Source organism: Toxotes jaculatrix, chromosome 2, assembly GCF_017976425.1.
Source record: "Toxotes jaculatrix isolate fToxJac2 chromosome 2, fToxJac2.pri, whole genome shotgun sequence".
NCBI classification, from domain to species: Eukaryota; Metazoa; Chordata; class Actinopteri; family Toxotidae; genus Toxotes; species Toxotes jaculatrix.
This window is the reverse complement of record NC_054395.1, coordinates 7,615,756-7,636,330: the sequence shown is the minus strand read 5'-3', so window position 1 is coordinate 7,636,330 and position 20,575 is coordinate 7,615,756. Positions and strand designations below refer to the sequence as shown.

At 39.6% G+C, this 20,575-nt stretch overlaps 1 protein-coding gene across 3 annotated transcripts in view; it reads right to left on the bottom strand.

Annotated features, from left to right (window-relative positions):
- Positions 1-12,501: 12,501 nt before the first annotated feature.
- LOC121191646 (copine-9-like) overlaps positions 12,502-20,575 on the bottom strand; it is a 71,018-nt gene continuing 62,944 nt past the window's right edge. For all 3 annotated transcript variants that reach the window (XM_041052929.1, XM_041052912.1, XM_041052921.1), the window contains exons 18-21: positions 19,993-20,095; positions 19,237-19,294; positions 16,162-16,235; positions 12,502-12,684 (exon numbers count right to left, since the gene is read on the bottom strand). In XM_041052929.1, the coding sequence (XP_040908863.1) occupies positions 12,502-12,684; positions 16,162-16,235; positions 19,237-19,294; positions 19,993-20,095 (418 nt within the window). The remainder of the gene's footprint in view (positions 12,685-16,161; positions 16,236-19,236; positions 19,295-19,992; positions 20,096-20,575) is intronic.

Below are 20,575 nucleotides of genomic sequence, written 5' to 3'. Positions count from 1 at the left end.
TGTGTACTACTGAGACCTGATCATAAAATCACTTCCATACCCCCATAATAACTTCGGAGGACTTAGATATGTCATGCAGTTTTTACCTTGTGCCGACACACACTGACATTTCGCAACTTGTATAATATTCCCATTAGGTCTTCCAGTGTGTGTGTAGCCGTGTTTATTGTAATGCTCTGTGGTATAATGTTTCTATTACGTTCTCAGTTTGGATTACATTGGAGTGTCATTCAGTCATGTAGTATTGCTCCATAGGAATAAATATTTTCATATACACTGTTGCCCATAAAGTTGGAATAACATATATTTTGCCTCTTCTCATGAAATGATTGTGACAATTTATTCTTGATAGATACGGTGTTCTGATCTTTTTATTGACCAATCTCTTCCAATGGGATTACTGATATGTATAAATAGGAATAAAAAGGGGAATGTGTCCGAAAACAAAATTATCCCAACTTTATGTGCAACAGTGTAACATCATTACCTCAGAAATCGACTGTATTTGTAGTTGTGGAGAAAAAAGAAAAAAAATAAGAGCACAAACATCAGCATTTTGGTTCATCAGAGTCCCCCCTGATACGTAGAAAGCACACTGAGCTTTCTGCCTGTTACAGATGACCATGGCTGAATAAGTGACCGAGTGACTGAGGGAGCCATTGAGTGGGTAAGTGAGTGTGTTTACATGCTGCCTTATAACATCAGTAATAGAAGTTTTGCTTTCACTCCAGCTGAGCAGACCTCATATAAACACCTCCGCTGGGCTGAAGGAACTTTACTGGCTCCAGCCTAATTTGATTTGCCTGCGTAGGTTAGATTACCTTTCACTGTGTTTGGATAAATGATCCACTTTCAGCCTGCTTGTAAACATCAGGAGTGTTTCAGCGTGTACTTGTATACAGCACTGAGTCAGTGGCTATTATGCTGTGGATACACAGTGTCACACTGAGGAGGTGTGTTTAGGAATAGCCTACTACTACGGCTATTGTTACTACTACTACTATTGCCAAGGATACTACTACTACTGCTACTACTAATAGCGCTACTGTTGCTACTGATACTACTACTGCTAATACTGCTACTCATACCACTACTAATGTTTCTACTATTCATACTGATATTCCTGTTGCTACTGCTACTACTATTACTGTATTCCTATGTCTATACTGCTACGACTGTTAGTGTTACTACTACAAGGCCTACTGCACTATTGATGCTACTATTCCAGATCCTTCTACTGCTGCTGCTACTGTCACTGACTATTAAGCTAATACCATTACTGCTAATACTAGTAGTACTGCAGTGGCCGTTACTACTGCTGCTGCAACAATTGCCACAGCTATTACTGGTACTACAACTGCTGCTAATACTACTACTGCTACTAAACACTAACACTATGACCGCAATATACAATAAAGCTAAGTAGTACTTCTCTGAATGGGCCTTTTTCACTGAAGGGCAAGCAAAGGTGTGAATGATAAAATTAATGATGGCTGAGTTCTACTTGGCTGCTTCAGTCTAAGGGTCCTGGTATTGCTGAGTCACTGTCATACTCCAGTGGCTTATTGGGACACTTGAATAAAATGGAGCCATTGATTAATTTAGTTAATAACACCTGTGCTTTTTCTGCTATGACGAGTCAGAATGTCTGCTGTGGAAAAGGCCTATACTTGTTTGATTCCTTTCGCTGCTGCTTCTGCTACGGGACATAAATACCTAACAAGATTGTGTCAGAGATGAGATTTTGAGTTTAAATGACTGTTTTCTAAATGTTTCTGCTTTCCTCACAAATGAAATGGACCATGGCTCATTTAACAAAATCTCAACCTTGTTGATACTGACCTGAAGTCAGACAGAGGTAATGTAAGCTTGCTTGTAACACAGCTCTTAAAGAGAAGCAGGACTGCTGCTGTTCACTGTATCCAGTCAACACTTCTCTGTTTTCCCACACAGATTACATCTTTGCTCGTATCAATAGTCGGCTTGTTAAATTTATTAGGAAGTCCAGGTATCTTGTTAGGCTAAACTTTACTGGAGTTATCGCTGTGATCACTTTCAGGTCCCAAGATATATTTTTAAGTGTAATTTGATGCTGTATTTGAGGAAATGCAGGGCTCACCGTGATTACTCACTATAGCAGTCTCATGAAGTCCACAGAGGTTCCTTTCTCTGCCCCACAAACTAATTGGTTTCGGCTGCTCTATTCAAACTCACAAACACCTACACATATGCATATTATGTAAGCTCCAGATGGACTTAATGGATCAAATTGATTTATTTCCTCTGGTAATGCTTGCAACTTGCCAAAAGTGAAATGGGGAAAATATGTGCTTCTTGGGTGCATTTTTCAAGGTAACAATCACAGACAGTACCCTTAACAAAGCTGGCATTCTTACCAAGAACCACTGAAAGGGAGATATGGTTATATACTTTCTAAACAGTATAAGTTTCTTATGAAAATTGTAAAATGTGTGTGATTTTGCAGATTGTGGCATTTGGATCTTTGCTGTGATTGCTGACCTAAGATTTTAGATTATACAGCCTTTCTAAACTGTCTGGTATCTTGGGCACAGTGTTTGAGGTGTAACCAGGTTTGCCTCAGTAGCTGACACACAGACGCCTGCAGCTTTAGACCCTGTCATGGAGGTAAACAGGAAGCTGCAGCAGTTCACTGGCTGATGGGAGCAAATCTGTGGCTGAATTTACACTGCTGTGTCAGAGCTGATTATTTCCCCTCTCCTGACATGATACTCACCTGACACATACAGTATAAACACCAATAAATCTGATTTGGTGTCTTTCATGTTGTGATGACCGGGAAGTGATCACACCTTTGCCTCAAAAGTGGAAAAACCAGACTGTGAACTTTTTCTCCTCTGAAATGTTAAAAAGGCTTTTCCAAGAAACATGTTTTTGTGGGGGAGTAAATCTATTACAGGACACTTCACCCTTTGCCTAAAGTTTCTGTTTTTCTCAAGTGTACACACACACACACACACACACACACACACACACACACACACACACACACACACACAGTTATTTTCAGACACTCTCCTGAGACGTTCACAGTACCAACAGCAACGTGAAATATTGTAAAAACCCAGCTTGTTGTTAGGAACAAAGATTCCTTCTGAGAATTACGCAATGAGTTTTTAATAAAGCTGCGAAGATCCCCAATCCTTCTACCACCCAACCAATCACTGCCACTGCCACTAACACAAACACTCGTACAAACACCCCCTCTGTGTCTAATGCACTTCTTAGACAGCTTAGCTGGCTTTTAGTTACACTGGCAAGTCTCATCCTATTTGGTGGATTTAGTGTCTTTGCCTTTTGCCTACATATACTGACTCACAGTCAAGGGTATAGAATTATTCATAAAGAGCTACAGTGTACAGCAAGCGAATAACCCCTGTACACTTTTGTACTTTTGGATAATGACTGTGAATTGTGAATTTACAAAATAATGCCTGTGGCTGCAGTTGAAGTGACAGCGGGCTAAGAAAGGTAGCCCAGACATCCCTCTTCACAGCCGCACCCTCCATCTCCTTCAGGGGGATCTCAGGGTGTTTTCAGGCCACACAGGATTTAAAATCTCACCAGAGTCTTCTTCCCTGGGGTCTCCTCCAAATAAGACGTGCCCATACCTGCAGAGGGAGGCATCCAGGGGACATTAAATTAGATGCCTGAACCAGGTGAATTGACTATGTCAAGCTTTCATTCTCACACAGCACATATGAAGTGTAAAATGACAACAGTGGCAGATTTCCTAGTGTTCACTTTCCCGGTAACAAATAAATTTACATATGTAGATTAAATAGATAGATTTATGCCTGTTTTTCGCCAGTCAAAATTTGCATTAGCAGCTGCCACGAGGGTCAACTCCAGCTTCTTGTCCAAACGTCACTTCTAGCTCCTGGAATCGAGGCTTCATAACAGCAGTCAGAACTACACGGGTTTAAATTTCATTCTGTGAAACACATAAAAAGACAAACAATCCTGCACCGGGACACAATTCAATAGACCGATTTTCGTGACTGTGAGAAAAAAATGTGATACCAGGTGGCAGTGGATGAAGAGTGAAGCAACTCACGACACTTTGGTCAGAAGTGAGTCCAGTTATGTTTCAAGGTCAGAGAGTGAGAGAGAAAACGAGAGAGGCAGGTTAATGAACCATGACTTCAGACACAATGACGCACATGATATGTAACAGAGTTCACTTTTCCACACCGCATTCACTTAGAAGACTTTGATATTTTTGAACTGTTTTTGTCATTGAAGCTGCTCCTGCTCTGTTACACTATGTTTAAAAGAGAAGAAATGACAGATGGAGAAAAAGAAGACAGACTGACCTAAATTACCCATAGTCCCTATATCCTGCACTTGTTTGTTCTTCTTCTCTTTTCATTTGTTTAACCTATAAAAACATGAGCAGGTCAGAGTTCTTCACCTTCTTTTCAAGGTCTTTAACTGTTGTCAACAAACATCGGGGGGTCGAGCCTTCTTGGCAAATACTTGCCTACTTGGGCCTACACACATTTGTTTGTGGGAATTTTCTGAAATATTCTGACATTTTCATTTTTTATACCTCTTCAATTATCATTCATCATCTAAAGCAGAGCTCTCTCCCATCAAGGATTTTTGGGTGAATAATTGACAACATGAAACAACAGTGTCCTGTGCAAATAGGCTAGTCACTATTCAACCTGATATCTGAAATCAGATAGTCCATCTAAAAGAACTAATGGAGCAGTGTCATCTCTCTCTGCCAGTGGGCGTTTGATAAATACCTGGTGCTAATGTGGAGGAAATGCAGTCTACTCACATCCACAGCACCATGGATGGCACCAAAATATGCAAAATTCACATAATGCCTGCTGTGAGATTAATGTCCTTGTTTTGTTGTCTCCACTAATACATTCTATCACTGGTGGCCAAGTGGATCAGGTGCATAAAAAACAACCTTGTTTTCCTTTCATTACATTGCTACATTTCTCAGTCCAAGGTTTATTACCTGAAGCAAACAAGTACTTCAGGCAGCTTGTGAGCTTCCACTAAATAAGTGAAATGTTGCCTTCAATAAAAAAAAAAGCGTGTGATTTAAAATTTTTATATAAAGCTGCAGTAATCAATATTTTTATATTAACAATGGATCAAATGACTGAGGTAATTATCACCTGACTCCTCAGATCCTCTCAACTCTACATCAAATGCATCTTTAAAGCAATAGTTTTGGGGAATACACTTGCCTGGTAAGCCTGGTTCAAGGGTAAAAAGACTCCACTGAGTCTTCACTGGTTGCCAGCCAACCACAATGTGACAACAGTACGCAAACCAGTGGGGGCAGCAAACAAACCATGAGCAGCAGACAGAAGTGAAACACAAGGCAAGTAAATGGTGTATCTCTTTACAGCAGAACCAAACAAACCATGAGCCGAAGGTTCATTGTGCATGTTGTTTTAATACTAAAGAAGTGACTCCACCTGTAAAATGATGAGATCTTGATGGAGCCTAAATGCTGAAGACTTCTTGCACATTTTTTCAACTTTTCCCATTGACCTATACTCACGCTATCTTAAATAAATACGCTAAAAAATAAATAAATAAAAACTCTTTTACCCCTTTTCAGTTAGTATGCCCTGACTGGACCATAGAGAGAGGCAAAAGTTAACCATAAATAGTATCAAAAATGGTGCTGGACATAATAAAAGTCTTTAAGTGTTACACCTTGGCATAACCTTTTCCTGCTCTGATCTACTATGCTGTAAAATGTAATCATGAATCCAGTTAACACCATCATTGTTTTCCAAAACTCCACAGGTCCCAGATACTGCTCTTTCTCCAGGACAGAGGCTGCAGTGTTAAGCACTGCTGTCATGGCTATTGCCATGCTCCACAGAGAATATTATGCCTCCAAGTCCTGGATCTGTATTCCTAATCCAAACCGTTTACAGACACAGAGAACAAAGCTTTGCCTTTATTCAAGCTCCAAAACAGGGGTATTAAATATCCCCTTCCTCCTTTGTCTGTTCTGATCTAAAAATGGTTTGCATCAGTATGTACACCACGGTGGCCAACTCATGATTTAATGGCTTTAAGTTATGTCTCTTCCTATTCACAGATTCCAGCCACAGCAAGAGACAATGATGAGGAAGAGGAGCGCTGTCAAACAGTTTTGGACTGCACTGCATGCTCACACTGAAATAATTAGTTTTGAGTGGATTTAAATGATTTAACTGACATATGGAGAATACAGTACGTAAGATGCAATGTCATCCAAGTATGCTGTTAACATAATTGTTGTTGAACTGGTGGCAGAACATACTGTCCATTTAGCGGATGATACAAAATACCTGCTCAAGTTACAGTAAGTGAATGTATTTTTAGCCAGAAGGTGCAGTGGGAGCTGAGTCTGTCCTCCAGTGTCCTACCACAAACTGTTACCCAATGTATCTTTTTCTGTGTTAAATAATTTATAAAGTTTGACTTTAAAATGTAAATGATTAAAGTGACAGTTATACATTTTGGGAAAAACACCTTTGACTTTCTTGCTGAGAGTTAGATAAGAGGAGTGACACCACTCACGTCTCTACACTAAATATAAAGTTAGAGCCAGCAGTCCATTAGCTTAGCTTAGTATAAAGACTTGAAACAAGGGGGGCTCCTAGCCTGGCTCTGTGTGAAGGTAACAAAATCCACCTACCAGCACCTCTAAAGCTCACAAATTAACTTGTCATTCTGTGTTTGTTCAGATTGTAGACAAATAGTAGTAAAACCTCAAGTTGAAGTTTTCCAAGGGGTTATGAGGTGGACTATTTCTTCTCAGAGTCTCTTCTTGGTTTTTGTGTGGTTTAAACAAATGAGATGTGATGAGATGTTACTAAATTTTGAGGTGCTGGTTGGTGGATCAGAGCAAGGTGAGTTCCTCCTTCCAGCCGCCAGTCTTTATGCTAAGCTAAGCTAACCGGCTGTCAACTACAGCTTCATATTCAGCGTACAGACTTCAGAGTGGTATCAGTCTTCTCAACTAATTCTTGGTAAGAAAGGGAACAACTGCATTTCCCAAACTTTCAAACTATTCCTTTAAAAGGTTGCGACTCAGCCCCTCAGGAGAGACATTGCATGGATTTACACAGCGTATGATTGTGCCGACATGGTTCTCTATGGTTTATAACTCTGTCCACAGCACCTCTCAGCTGTGACAGCATAACAACAACAAAAAGCTGTTTTATAAAGCAGCTCAGTGGTGAGGTAAGTGGAAAAACAGAAAGGCTACATTGTTGTGATTGGTAATACTACTGGTACTTTTATTGAGTCTTTTAAAATTCAACATGATTATGTTTCCTTGATTATTTACTCAGCTTTAGTTTGCAGTGTGTACAGCCGAATTTGTCACTTTGAATTAAGTCACAGTCATTTTATATTCTCATAACTGATCCTGTAGCTTTGCTGAGCTACACTTAAACTTGGTTCCAGTTAATGTTTGAGGAAACCACTTTGGAACAGGCACAAAACCCTCAGTGGCCTTTGTTTGAGACCAGTAGTTTAAGCAATTTTCTTGAAAAGTGTTACACACAATCTTACAGTACTCTGTCCAACTCTAGTAGCCCTCAAGCAGCTTGCTGCGAACTTCAAGTGTGCCTCCTTCTTCTTCCTCTTTTTCAAGCTTGAAAGCTTCATTTATATTTGCCCAAAGTTTCCCTGAGCTAAGCCTCCCTGACCTATTACCCAAAGTCCCCACAAAACCTGGTTTGTTCAAGTCTCTTAAAAAAAAAAAAAAACACGTTTTTGCCAGATGTTGTTCCTTGTTTCTTTCCACATACTCATAAAAAATTTTGTTTCAAACGTCAGAAAAAAAGCATGTTGTAATGACATCAGCATCTGCTTGTTGTTGTTGTGCAGAGCTGCAGCAGGGATGAAAATGAAATCATCTTTCGTACGTGAAAGGTATGAAAGGTTACGAGTGTCTGAGAGATAACCTGCTGTCACGTTCCACTATGTTTAAAGCTTCTACAGTGCGGTCCTTCACTTCCTCACTTCCTCTGAATGCACCCTCCTTGTGTGTCTCCTTGACTCCTGCCTGCTTCAAAACACCTTTAGTAGCATGTTTACATCAAGGCAGAGCTGCTTCTCTGGCTCTTTAAGTCATTATGTTTAATAGGCCGTTGCAGCATGTCCAGCACCAACTGTTCCTCTGTGCAGTGATATGTTTAGTCACTTTTTCTCCACTTTGCTAGAGTCTACATAGCAGCATACTTACACAATAATAAACAATCTGTTCAGTGAAGCACTATGCAGGGACTTACAGGTCGGGACTGAGAGAAGTGTGTCTGCATTTATTCAAGTGCCATGTGGTTGTTGTAAATGTTTTCATCAATCAGCTATACATGTTTCTGCTTATTACTAACCATTTTATTTAGAAACATTCTGAAACACCACACCTCTTAATTCTTTCTCTCTCTCTATTAAACAGTGATTAGTGGACAATTAAACATGCTGTCATAATCTGGAGTAGTGGCTATGTCATAGTTTTCGATTTTTTGGTGAGTTTATGTGGTTTTGTCAGTGTTTACATGTTTACATGCTTTAGTATATGTTCTTTCTATGTTTGTTAGATGGCACCAACCTGCCAGGGACTGCAGATGAAAATAAGCCTCTAACTTTATGGTAACAGTGAGGTGAAGGCCCTTAAACTGTTTCAATGACACAAAAGGACATTTTTTTCTCAGTTTGGTGTTGAAGGCCTCGTGCTGGGAGGTGTGCGTGTTATTTAGCCATAGTATGTTCTGGGTATGAACCTCTAAAAGTATTTTGAAGTGCTGCGCACTTTTCAAGCCATAATAATGCAGAGCACACTCACATGTCGCTATGTGGAAGTGTGGAAGTGAAACAGTGTGTTCATTGTCCTTCCTGCAGGCTACAAAAAGCTGAAAACTTATGAAATTGAAGTGTTTAAATCATCAAAACTTTATCAACTTGTGTACATGTTGTATCATTACAGTACCAGAAATAAAAATAATAACCTGGAGAAAATAAATTAAAATGCTAATCGCTTATTATCACTTACAGGCTAAAAGTTATATAACTCAACCAAACTGCAGCAGTCTCCCTTAAGTCTGGAGGCAGCAGGAATTAGGAGTAATATCCACAGGCTAACAAGCCTAACAAGTCTACTGTGACTCTGGTACATCTGCTGAGCCCCCAGGCTCCCGTGCCGTCTCTTCAGCATTCTTCGGCTACAGTTTGACCTGTAGGCGAAGTGTTGAGGGCAGCGAGAGCAGAGACAAGTACAGCAGTGAATACACACAGCTACACTAAGCCCCAAGAGGAAAGCGCGTCAGTCAGGCACCACCTGCTCTGCTTAAAGCTAAACTAAACCACAAACTTGGGATTATAGCTAGTGATGCATTTAACTTGGACATAAATATTTTTCTGCCGTAAATTCACAGTAAACACAACAGGAAGTGGTATGAAGATGTTAGATGTTCCCACTACTTTACAGATAAAATCACAACTTTCTGAAGAAAACAAATTACATGGAAGCTACGTTTTACACCCATTCAATTTCAGATATGGTGTTAACATTTATATTTGAATGACAGCTCTTTATCAGGTGCAATATTTATTTCAACACAAGATGGAAACAGATGGGGGGGGGGGGGGGTTAGTGAAGGCTCTACAAATGCTGTAAATCACCAGTTCTACAACCACCATTGTAGAACTGTGTGTTAAAGTGCTTTAATTTGTTTACTGAATCAAGCAGGTATAAGCTATTTTGATGGGAGGCAGCTTAGTGGCGTGTTGTGTTGTAGCATGAATCATCACCAGGAGTACGGTAATAGCGTCAACTTGCCACCTTAAATCATCTTCCTGGGAACAAACAACAACAACATACAATGATGAGATTGTGTCGCTTTATGTTTGGTAATATTGTAATGCAGTTCATCAACTTCAGGAGATATGAGTAAACACAAACTTAGTCAAACCTCATATCAAAACACGATAAGATATTTGTCAAAACAGTTAAGGGTTTCTAAACTTCTACATTCTCCTTATTTGGACATTCATAAAAACATCAACATACAATATAGATTTATTATTAGACACAAATTTAAAAGGCTTTTATAGCTCTACTGTAAGCAAATGAGTGGGAAACATATTGTACTGTAATATATATATATACAATGTAACCTTATCCATCTTCTTTTTAAACACTATGATCAGTATGCTGAATATAGACATGTCCATACAGGCATAAGACAAAGATAAGAGAGACAAAAATGCTCTTGTACAGAAATCACACTACAGGCTGGTGTGGCCATACTTACTGATACGTAGGTGTCTTGCAGAGACCTTCCATGTCTGGGTTTTATGACCTTGAGAAAAGGCCACATCAATGCAAAATATCAAAAATACATGTCTCTCAATGGGGAAATTCACAAGCTTCAGTGACTGAACATACCAGGTTTCTGCAAGACTCCGCACACACGTTGGCTCTGAAATCAAATGAAAATGTACAGAGACACAAGATAAAATGCATATTACCTCGAGATATATTTCTATCTCGCTTTCTTTTTTTGTTTGTTTGGGTTTTTTCTGGACAATTTGTTGCAATGACAACACAGACTTGAACACTGTAACACGCTTAATCCCCAACATGCAGAAATCTTGACGATTAAACTAATTATTGTACAAGTTAATAGAAAAAAAAGGAATATACTTGCACATCACATTAAACAGCGTAAACACCCCTCTAAGCCACCACCATCACACTGACATTAACAAAACGTCTTCAAGAAGTGACACATTTCACGTCATAAGAACACAGAATTGTTGTTCCTTATGATCAACATGGTTTCCTCTGCTATTTGAACTCTTGGAATGTCTGAATTGACCGTGTTGTATCATGGATAGTAAGGTCGGTTGCATCAGGTCATGCATCTGTACTGTGTGAATTAGTATAGGAATGTACAGTTAGTCATGCATAATTAAGACACCCTGCTCTACACAGCATGGACACTAGGTGGCAGACTTTGCCCACTGTGTGCAGGGCTTCAGTCTGCCTGGGAATAAAATGTCAAGTCATGGCAGGGGAGAGGGAGGGACATGCATAGGGCAAACATTACACTGGGAGTCAGGTATATTGCTTTTTGGAGGATGTGCATTTACCCTTCATTGAGATTTATTTCCCCAAAAATATGCACACAAAAACTAATCAAACTAAACTAAAGACAGCACTGGGCTATTGTCTTCCTCTCTGTTGCTCTCTCACACTCAGCCTCTCATCTGCCACCGTCTGTTTCCCCCATTTTTCTCTCCCCTCTGGCATCAAACAGATCCCTGGATGCTTTCCTCTTCCCTGCGACCTTGTCCATCTGTCATTTTCCTCCACATTCTTTAAACCTTGTCTTTCATTTATTTTCCATTTCTCCCTCACTCTCTTACACTCTCATCACTTCTCCATTTACTCCCACCTCCACCTTCTTCTCTCCTCCCTGTCTCTTCTTTCCTTCCTTCCTTCCTTCCTTCCTCCCTTCCTTCCTCCTCCACCTCCTCCTCCTCCACCTCTCTGCAGGGCAGCCGGAGAGACTGGCATTTCTCTAACAGCAGGGGGGGAATCTGCACCCAGCCTCAGCCCATGCTGGGCAAAGAGAGGGTGGGTGTAATATGGCAGACAGAGGTGTGTGTGCGTGCGTGTGTGTGTGTGTGTGTGTGTGTGTGTGTGTGACTGGTAATAATGAACATGTGACCGGAACCCCCACACAAGACCTGCCAACACTTACCCTCTGTATGACGTCCACATGAGAAACCCAAAGAGTCTCCCTGAATCCCCCTCTCTGTTTCATCTGTTTGGATTAAACTAATTGCTCGGCACAGCTCGATGACAATGACGATAGAGAAGTATCATAATAATGGTGACCAATTACTCAGATAAATTACAGTCAAGCTGTAGCCAAAAAATACCCCCAAAGCACCTGATCCAAGCTGGTGTATATTGCTCATCAAGGGCTCTGCTTTTATCTAGGGACTAGCTGCAATTAAATTTTGTGTCTTACACTTCCTGGGACTTGTGCCAAATGAGAAGTGTCAACACTGCTGAGGACAAGGACACATAAAATCTTTTCTGAACAAAAAAAAAAGAAAAAAAAAGTGTCTGGTGAAGGGAGAAAAGGAACAGTCATGGTTTAGTCTCACTGCTCTTTCATAGAGTAAATGGGAAGTGATGCTATATAACAGGGTGAGTTAGAGAGGAAGAGATGAGGAACAACAGCAGGTGAGTCAGGGATGAGCGCCTGCTGTGTCGGTCTGATGTGCCTGTTTAACTTCACCGGTGATAAGAGAGGAAGAGGGCAAGTCACAGGTGAATCCTTCTGCTCCTTTAAAGTGACAAACAGTAGCATGGGAAGTGAGCGTAGATAAGCAGAGGGGGGAAAAGAAAGACAGAGAGAGAGAGTCAGGGTGGAAAGTCAGAGATGAGTGGCCGTGCCTGTGTCAGGGTCAGATATGCCGGTGTAGCCCCGGTAACGGCGAGGAGGAAAGCGCCGGTCGTGGTTCAATTCCTCGGCTTTTCATGAAAGACAGCAGCTGGTCGGGGATCTCGGCGAGGACGTCTTTAGCCAGTCGGGCCATGCTGAGGACCTGGTTGCCAGATCTGTCGATGTAGTCTCTGAATGGAACAAACTGAACACAGAGGGAAGTGAAATCATAATAATAATTAGAATTTTGGTTATAAACTGTATGTGGATGTTACGGTTGTCGTCCCTGATTCAATAGATGTCGTTTTATCTTGTAGGAGGCAACAAACTGAGGATAAAGTGTTGTCAGTTCTCTCACAGGCTGCATCAGTGAGGGATTTTAAAACTTAGCTTGACATTGAAGTTTTAATTAATGACTAATGTGGCATTCACCCTCTCTTCTCATAGTGAATACCCTCATAATCTTTGATTAGATAATGATTTATGCTGCGTACTTTAGAGAGTGTCACAGTGCACAAGACAGTAAGTTGTGACTCTTGAGTAATTCCTGTTTTCTCCTATGCTGCGTGTATGTAAACAGATATTCTGCTTCATCCACACAGTTGGAAATATAGATAGTTGCTGCTACAGTTATTGTGGTTGCATAAGGTTTGGAAAGATTTCAGATACAATATTCAATCTACCATTTTAGAAAGCTAAGAAAACCAGAAAGTGAGAGAGACTGGAACGAGTGCATTTTTGGCATTTTTGCTCATAAAATGACTTTCAGAGCACTCCATCGATTTATCGTTGCACTCCAATAATACTGTTGGATCCCCGATGGACAGTTAAAAAAAAACTATCAGAAGCGATGCAGCAGAACCAGACATATTGCGGCTAATGTGGCCTGGAGCTGTTACACTCAAGCAAAGATAAGGAGCGGCTACAGAGGTCTGCTTTGTTAGATTTGCAGTGAGGTACATGTCTGAAAAAGGCTGTATATCAAACTATCCAACTATCCTTTTATGCAACCTGTACATTTCCATACATTCTTGCACATCATACTAAAAAAAGGGGAAATACTAAAACACTGTATATGCAAATTTAGAATATAACCAGGACTTAATAAATACAGAAAAACAGAAATAATATGAACATATTTTAGTCCTAACTGCAGAATACTGTAATTAGGACACCTCTGTTTTCAGACATGTCCACCTGCACAAACATCTCACCACAACTGTCCATCAGTTTATGATGCTTAAGTCTGAACTGAGCAATATGACCTTAATTTATCACAGGAAGAAGCTGATCAATGTTGCCACAGAGAAGCCAGTCATCATATTAAATCAATAACAAGTGCAAAGTGACTGAGCTTCGTTTTTTTTTTTCTGCTACAAGTGTAAACACCCTGATTAAATTATTGTCATAATAAGGTTAAAGGCAATCAAAGGATTACTGTGTGCATGCAAATGTGATTACTGCTGTTAGTGAACCAAACTGCAGACTGTGAAAACATGATCGCAATATCAATACAGCTTTAGAGAGGAAGCATAAATCATCCGGCTATTAACCTGGTGTGGGGTCATCTACATTATACATATTTAATATGTTATCATTAAACAGTGCTTTTCTCTGTGTTCACTGATAGAAGCAGGGCAAAGCAATCAGGTCAAACCCTTTAAGGATGTAGGAATTTACAGCTAATTAACTTTACTTAAGCCATATAAAATGATACCAGTGCTGAAATTAGGGCTACATACTTATCTTTATCTAAATAACCACTGTCACGTTGTTAGAATTAAACTTTTGCAATCTCCTATAAGCACGTCTCCTCTCAATGTCTCGCCACTATACATTTCTCATTGTAAGCGCTCATTTATCATTGTTCCTAATGCTCTGCCAGCTGACTGGCCGGTCTTCGCCTACATTATATAAAATCCAGTGATGTGCTTTTATCATAGGTCACTGTATTTGCTTCCCTTTTGTGTTCTCATATCTCTAAATGCTTCCCTAAAATTACTGTTTACTGTTGCCAGATCTGGTTTTTATCAGACCCTGCTCACTATAAAAGTTTTAAAAAAGTCAGTGAGAAACAATTTAAAGAAAGAGCTGCTCTCTCTGCTGTTGAATTTAAAAATGATAATATAAAAACCATCTGGTGAGGAGAAGAAACTGTTTTTGCTTTGAGCAACCTGTTTTTAAATGGTGGCCAATAAAACTTTTTTTTTATTTTACAGGATATGAATTTAATTTTTAAGAGTTTTATTAGCACATTTTTATTGTAAATAATCCCATGACCACACATTGATAGAAAAATATTTTTTGTAGACACACTTTTAAACACACCCTGGACTTTTGGACTTAAAGTCCAGGGTGACATCCTCTAACATCTTGTCATACTTTTCTTGAAAAGAAATCACACACTTAAACTAGCTTATCAAAATAGTTTAATTTTCTGTCGATTGTCCAGTCAACAATGTCATGGTGCCCTGGTTTGGCAGTGTGGCACAGTGGATTATTCTTCTGAGATGGAAGTGGTGTTCTTGAGGGATTCCCTATATCTACCACATAGATCATTTTCTCAGAGGGTCCTCTTGCATGTAAATATTAAATTCAATATCTTGGGAATGAAGTTGGCAAATGTCTGACTTTTTTTTTGTTTCTTTTGACCGTGATCAAAACTGAACTAAAACCAATTCCTGACTGGACACGATGTGGATGAGCGAGTGAGCAAACATCACGTTGTTGAAGTGTTTCCCAGTGAAGATTTATAGAAGCCTGTAAGGGACTATATTAAAATTATAATGTTGACTTGAAAATGAAAATGTCATTCCACTACAGCATTGTACTTTGCCATAAACACATTCAAAAAATGAAATTGAAAATGTAATAATCCAATATTTTTCACATACTCATATGGGTGTTTTAAAAAGCAAATAGCAAAGAGTGCGGCAACATGTAAATGTATGTAAATGCATTCATTTGTATTTAAATCAAACATACACGCGGAAAATTTTAATGCTATTGTGGAATTACATTTTCATTTTTAAATCTTCAATATCATTTGAATATAGTCCCTTATAGGCTTCTATAGTTTCATCTCAAAATATGTGTTCAAATAATCCAATATCTCGCCAAAAATCTGAGAAAAAAAACAAAACCGGAAAACATATTTGTTATGTTTTCTTCCATCTTCTCCCATTAATCATCTCATGACCACTCAGATTTATCTGAGATAAAAAACTGTATATAAGGAGCTTAAACTAAATTCATCTCCAGTAGGTACAACAATAACAGATAAATCAGTCAGAGGGAACAAACCAGTATTTTTCCTTCAATACTACATTTTGCTGTTAATATTTGTGTCCTTAAGTAGTTTTTTCAAGCAGGACTTTTACTTGGATTATTATTATTGGATAATTGGACTTTTTTTTTTTTTTACATTTGCTATATTGATACTTTTACTTAAGTAAAGGATCTAAATGCTTCTTCCACCACTGCCCTTGAGCAAACACTGCCTGTTCAGTGGCCCACTAGACGGTTTTTCTATACTGTATGAGGCAGTTCCCAGTGTGTGTTTGAGGCTGTGCTCTGAACGTAAGCCACCCTCCTCCGGGGATAACTCCCCCATGCTGTTACTGTTGACAGAAACGTGCTCTCAAGTCTAACCTGCGAAGTTAAACAGAATTATGATGAGTACCTGAACAATGTCTCTCTCAGCAAGACGTCCTCTGGAGGATACTCTCACCTCATCTCCATCCAGCTCCTCCATAGCTAAGAGGACAGAAAGTGAAGAAGAGAGTATGACTCAATACTGGAACCACCAAGGGAGATTATAATGAAGGTACAGGATGTTCTTTTGTATTTTCATAACGTAATTGCTGAAGTGGAACACAGCATGGGAGGAAGAACAGGTATTCAGCGGAGAATGGTTAGAACACTTTATGCACCAAAAACGTCATTCCTCAAGCAAAAACGATGCGCAATTACACTACAGGTCCGAAAATGAAAATAATTCCGGCCCCTCATGGGGAACGCTGAATAGCTGAAGAGTGTAGCTACAGGAGCGCTTTCAGACACCTATTTCAGCTGTGGCCAAATATAGGAGGAGGTGCTTGCTCCCAAATTGCGCTCTGATAGAAATTTTAATCTGTGGTCTTAAAAAACAGCACCTGCACACAGCTGGACAGCATATATCCTGCATCTGCAGTCACGCTGGCAAAGGCACACCGCCATGGAAAGGTGGCTGAGCACAATGTGAGGTCAAAGCAGCAGACACACTCTGACAGAGCCACAAAATATGAGAACTAACTGTAGGACTGACAGGATAATATTGAAAGTGACATGCTAGTAGCTTTAAAACACTAAGAAACACATAGAAACGGAATACACAGACTCTAGGTAGAGTAAATAACAAACAGAGGCAAGTCTCGCAATGAGGTGTAGACACACACAGACACACAGACACACAGACACACACACACACACACACACACACGCACTGCCAGGTGCTATTAAGCCAGTTTGACCCTGTGGCCTCCAAACATGCTTGAGTGCTTTCACTACCAATCCCACCATTCGATTGCTTTAACAAGTAGAAAATGATGGACCATCAAGAACAATGATGAGGTGTTACGTCGTCACACCCTGCTGAACAGTAACAGACTACACACACACACACACACACACATACAAAAACAGTCCCCACTGAAAAGCCATTCATTGATCTGTGGGCTGTAAGATGCCTGCACACTTGACTCCATTGACTTTCTCCAGCAACTCTCCCAGGAAGAGGAACAGCATACTGGTGTATATGAAGAACCAATTACAATACAGCTGCTACACTGGTTTCCTGTTCGCTCACTAGCCATTGCTGACTCCCAATCAAGTCAGCTAAAAGTCAAGGTCCATGTGAGTGCTGCCCTTTATATGAAACAACACATTTGTGTCTTTGCAGTGTCAAGGTTACTGAATTTAATTAAGACAGTTTACATTTCAGATTTATTCAGTGCACACTTCTTGCTGACAAATTCTGCTCAGCTACATGCCCTGTTGATCTCTGTGGAGAATCTGACCACCAGAGGCACTACAGAGCAGAACTGAGTAGGTTCCTATATTATATTATATGGGGCAGAAAAGCTGTTCATCATGTTTGTAAGAATACATGCAATGTGTTTTGTTGAGGAACATTAAAGTGAACAGAGAGTCTTTAACTGAAAAAAAAAAATCTTACTTTGGAATAAAAACAAAACATGCTGCAGAATTTAAAGCTGCTCTAATCAGTAGGTTCAGAACAAACTGTGTGTGAAGTGAAAGCATTAGCTCATAGTGAAGAACCTTCACCATCTTGAAGTGGTTTTGTTTGGAGGGTTTGTGTGTGTGTGTTTTATTAGCCTTTCAAAAATAAAAAATCTCTATGATATTAATTGGAATTTGGGGAAGTTCCATGCAACCCCAGCCAGCCTTATCCAGGTATTTGAGAATCTTAGGATATTAATTTCATTAAGTTATTGTTTTGAATTGGACCTAATTATTTTTGTACATCTAGACAGCTCTTGGGTTGTTTTATGGTGCCAATAAGTTTGTTTTTAGTTTTTGTTGTTGTTTTTGTTTTACTTATCTGATGTGTGCTGTATTATTTCCCTATAACTCACTGTTGTTGTTTCCTATCCAGGGAACCTTTGAAGAAGATATTTTTAATGTTTGTGAGGCTTTCTTGGTTAAATAAAGGTTAAATTTAAAATCAACTCCTTAAACGAACATTAAGATTAAGATACACCTTTATTAGTCCCACAATGGGGAAACTGCATAAATTATCATTTTAATGAGCTAGCTGGCTGCAGCTGATAAAACCTGCCAGTGACAGTTGTTATTTCAGACAACAAAATCAGTGGTTGCCAGTTAAGAATGAAAAGCCAGCTTTTTGTCATTTTACCTCTGAAATCAAGGACCCAGTGTTTCAAACATTACTAAGAGTTTTGTGGTAAATCTGCATTCGTGCCATGTGAGAATGGAAAGCTTGAATGCAGTAGTCAGTGTGGTGGTTACAGTTTCTTGTGCTGACCCAAAGTGGCCAAACAATCACTTCGGTTTAATGTGATTAAATGTAAAGATGATACTGACATTTGAATTCTCCCTGACTGCAGCTCCTTGTCTCACTAAGTGACAGTCAAAGACAAAAAAAAACCTGCTTATGAAGAGGCATTGTTGTTGCTCATATGTTCATTGATTCATGTTAAACTAAAGTGGCAGTTATACTCCTTCCAACCTGCATGTCGAATGGTTGGATAGCATCAGAAACCCCCGTCCACCCACGCCTTCCTGACATCTGTCTCTATGTGTGGCACTTTTACTGTGAGCAACCGAGTACAACTCTATGTATGTGTTCCTGGAGAGACTGTGTGAGAATATGCACCGTTACTAAAGGTTTTAAAGGTCAGACGTTTTCCATGTATGAATGCCAGCTAGCATTTGATACATTATGTGAAAAACACAGACGTTTTAGTGAGTCTAATGGACAGACTGAGACTTTACCTTCTTCCTTGTGCCTTGTGCTGATTGCCTTGCCTGGTGGAATGCCAATTACCTTAAAGTGTATCACCTGTGTGTTATTTACCTTATTGTGGCACTGATGAAGGCTGGATGACTGAAACGGTTTTGTCTTCTGTAATTAAAGTGATTTCTTGACACTGAGTTTAACCCTCCTCACCTCTGTTACATTTACTCACTTTGAAATAAAAAAAATTTTCACCTGCTACTAAAACAGAGCACTCACCGTCAAACTCAGCAGGCCCAACACCAACGATGATTATGGACATAGGAAGTGATGCTGCCTGTACAGGAGACAACAGCAAAGACAATTAATTCATTAGATCCTTCAGATGCATTGAGACACCTATAAGCTTTGGGTGAACAACAGAGCTTTCAGGAGATTCAAATTATTTTGACATAGTGATGTGAGGTGACCCAATATCCTATGCTTACAGCTGAAGGTTGATGGGAGATCAACATAACCTTCACTTTCAAAACCTTCACACACTTTGACACAGAAACAAAAAGAAAACTCAGCAGATTAGTATTATTTGGAGGATTTAAAGCAAATATCCTCACTTGAGTTCAGTTTACTCTGTACAAGTAAGATAACAACTTTTTGAATACTCTGCACTGTCTGAGAGAAATCATTCAGAACAGATCTAATTGGATCAGACCTCTCAAACATTAATTTGACAGGTTTCTGAAACAACTATTGATCTCTCCAACAACTGACATCAGTTGTATTTGTTGTCGTTTGTACTTTTTTTTTTTTTTTTGAAGGTATTGCTGATCACAGAACGCTGATTGCTGGGACAAACCAAGCTGTTTTTATCCATAAATCAAAGGAAGCATGATTCTTCAGAAACATAACTCACAAAACTGGATGCTGAGATGCACATCAGTAACAGGAGCGACTGAGGGAAAGGCACTGCTATCCATCAGTCCCTGTGTGCATTTGTTTACGTGTGTGAGTGTGTGTGTTGGTTTGTTTACTCACATTGACCACTGCCTCTTTGGTCTGGACCATGTCAGATATCACTCCATCTGTGATCATCAACAGCACAAAGTACTGAGAGCCATCTGTAATCTCTGCTGCACAGCTGGGGAACACACACACACACACACACACACACACACACACACACACACACACACACACACACACACACACACACACACACACACACACAGACACACACACACACACACACATTAAATCCTGGGTTAGGACTATGCCTGTACAGTGGCAGGCTACTAAGCAAAACACAAAGCACACCTGCCTGTTGGTTGCAAATAATATTGTATTGTCTTCTCTGGCTCAGGATGTAGATTAAAGGCTGAATCAAGCTTTGACAGTACAACTTACAGAATTGATCAGAAGCTTATGTTGGCTAATGTTAGCTGAAGTTAACAAACCTTAGACCACAGTGGCCCCTATTCAACAAAACTTACATACTGTAGTTTCTCCATAAAACCTTTATATATTTATAATAATTAACATGTATTTAACTGTGATCTCTATGATTAGAGAACTTTAACATAAAAACTCCTTTCAAATAAATTTGATCCCTTTCCACACA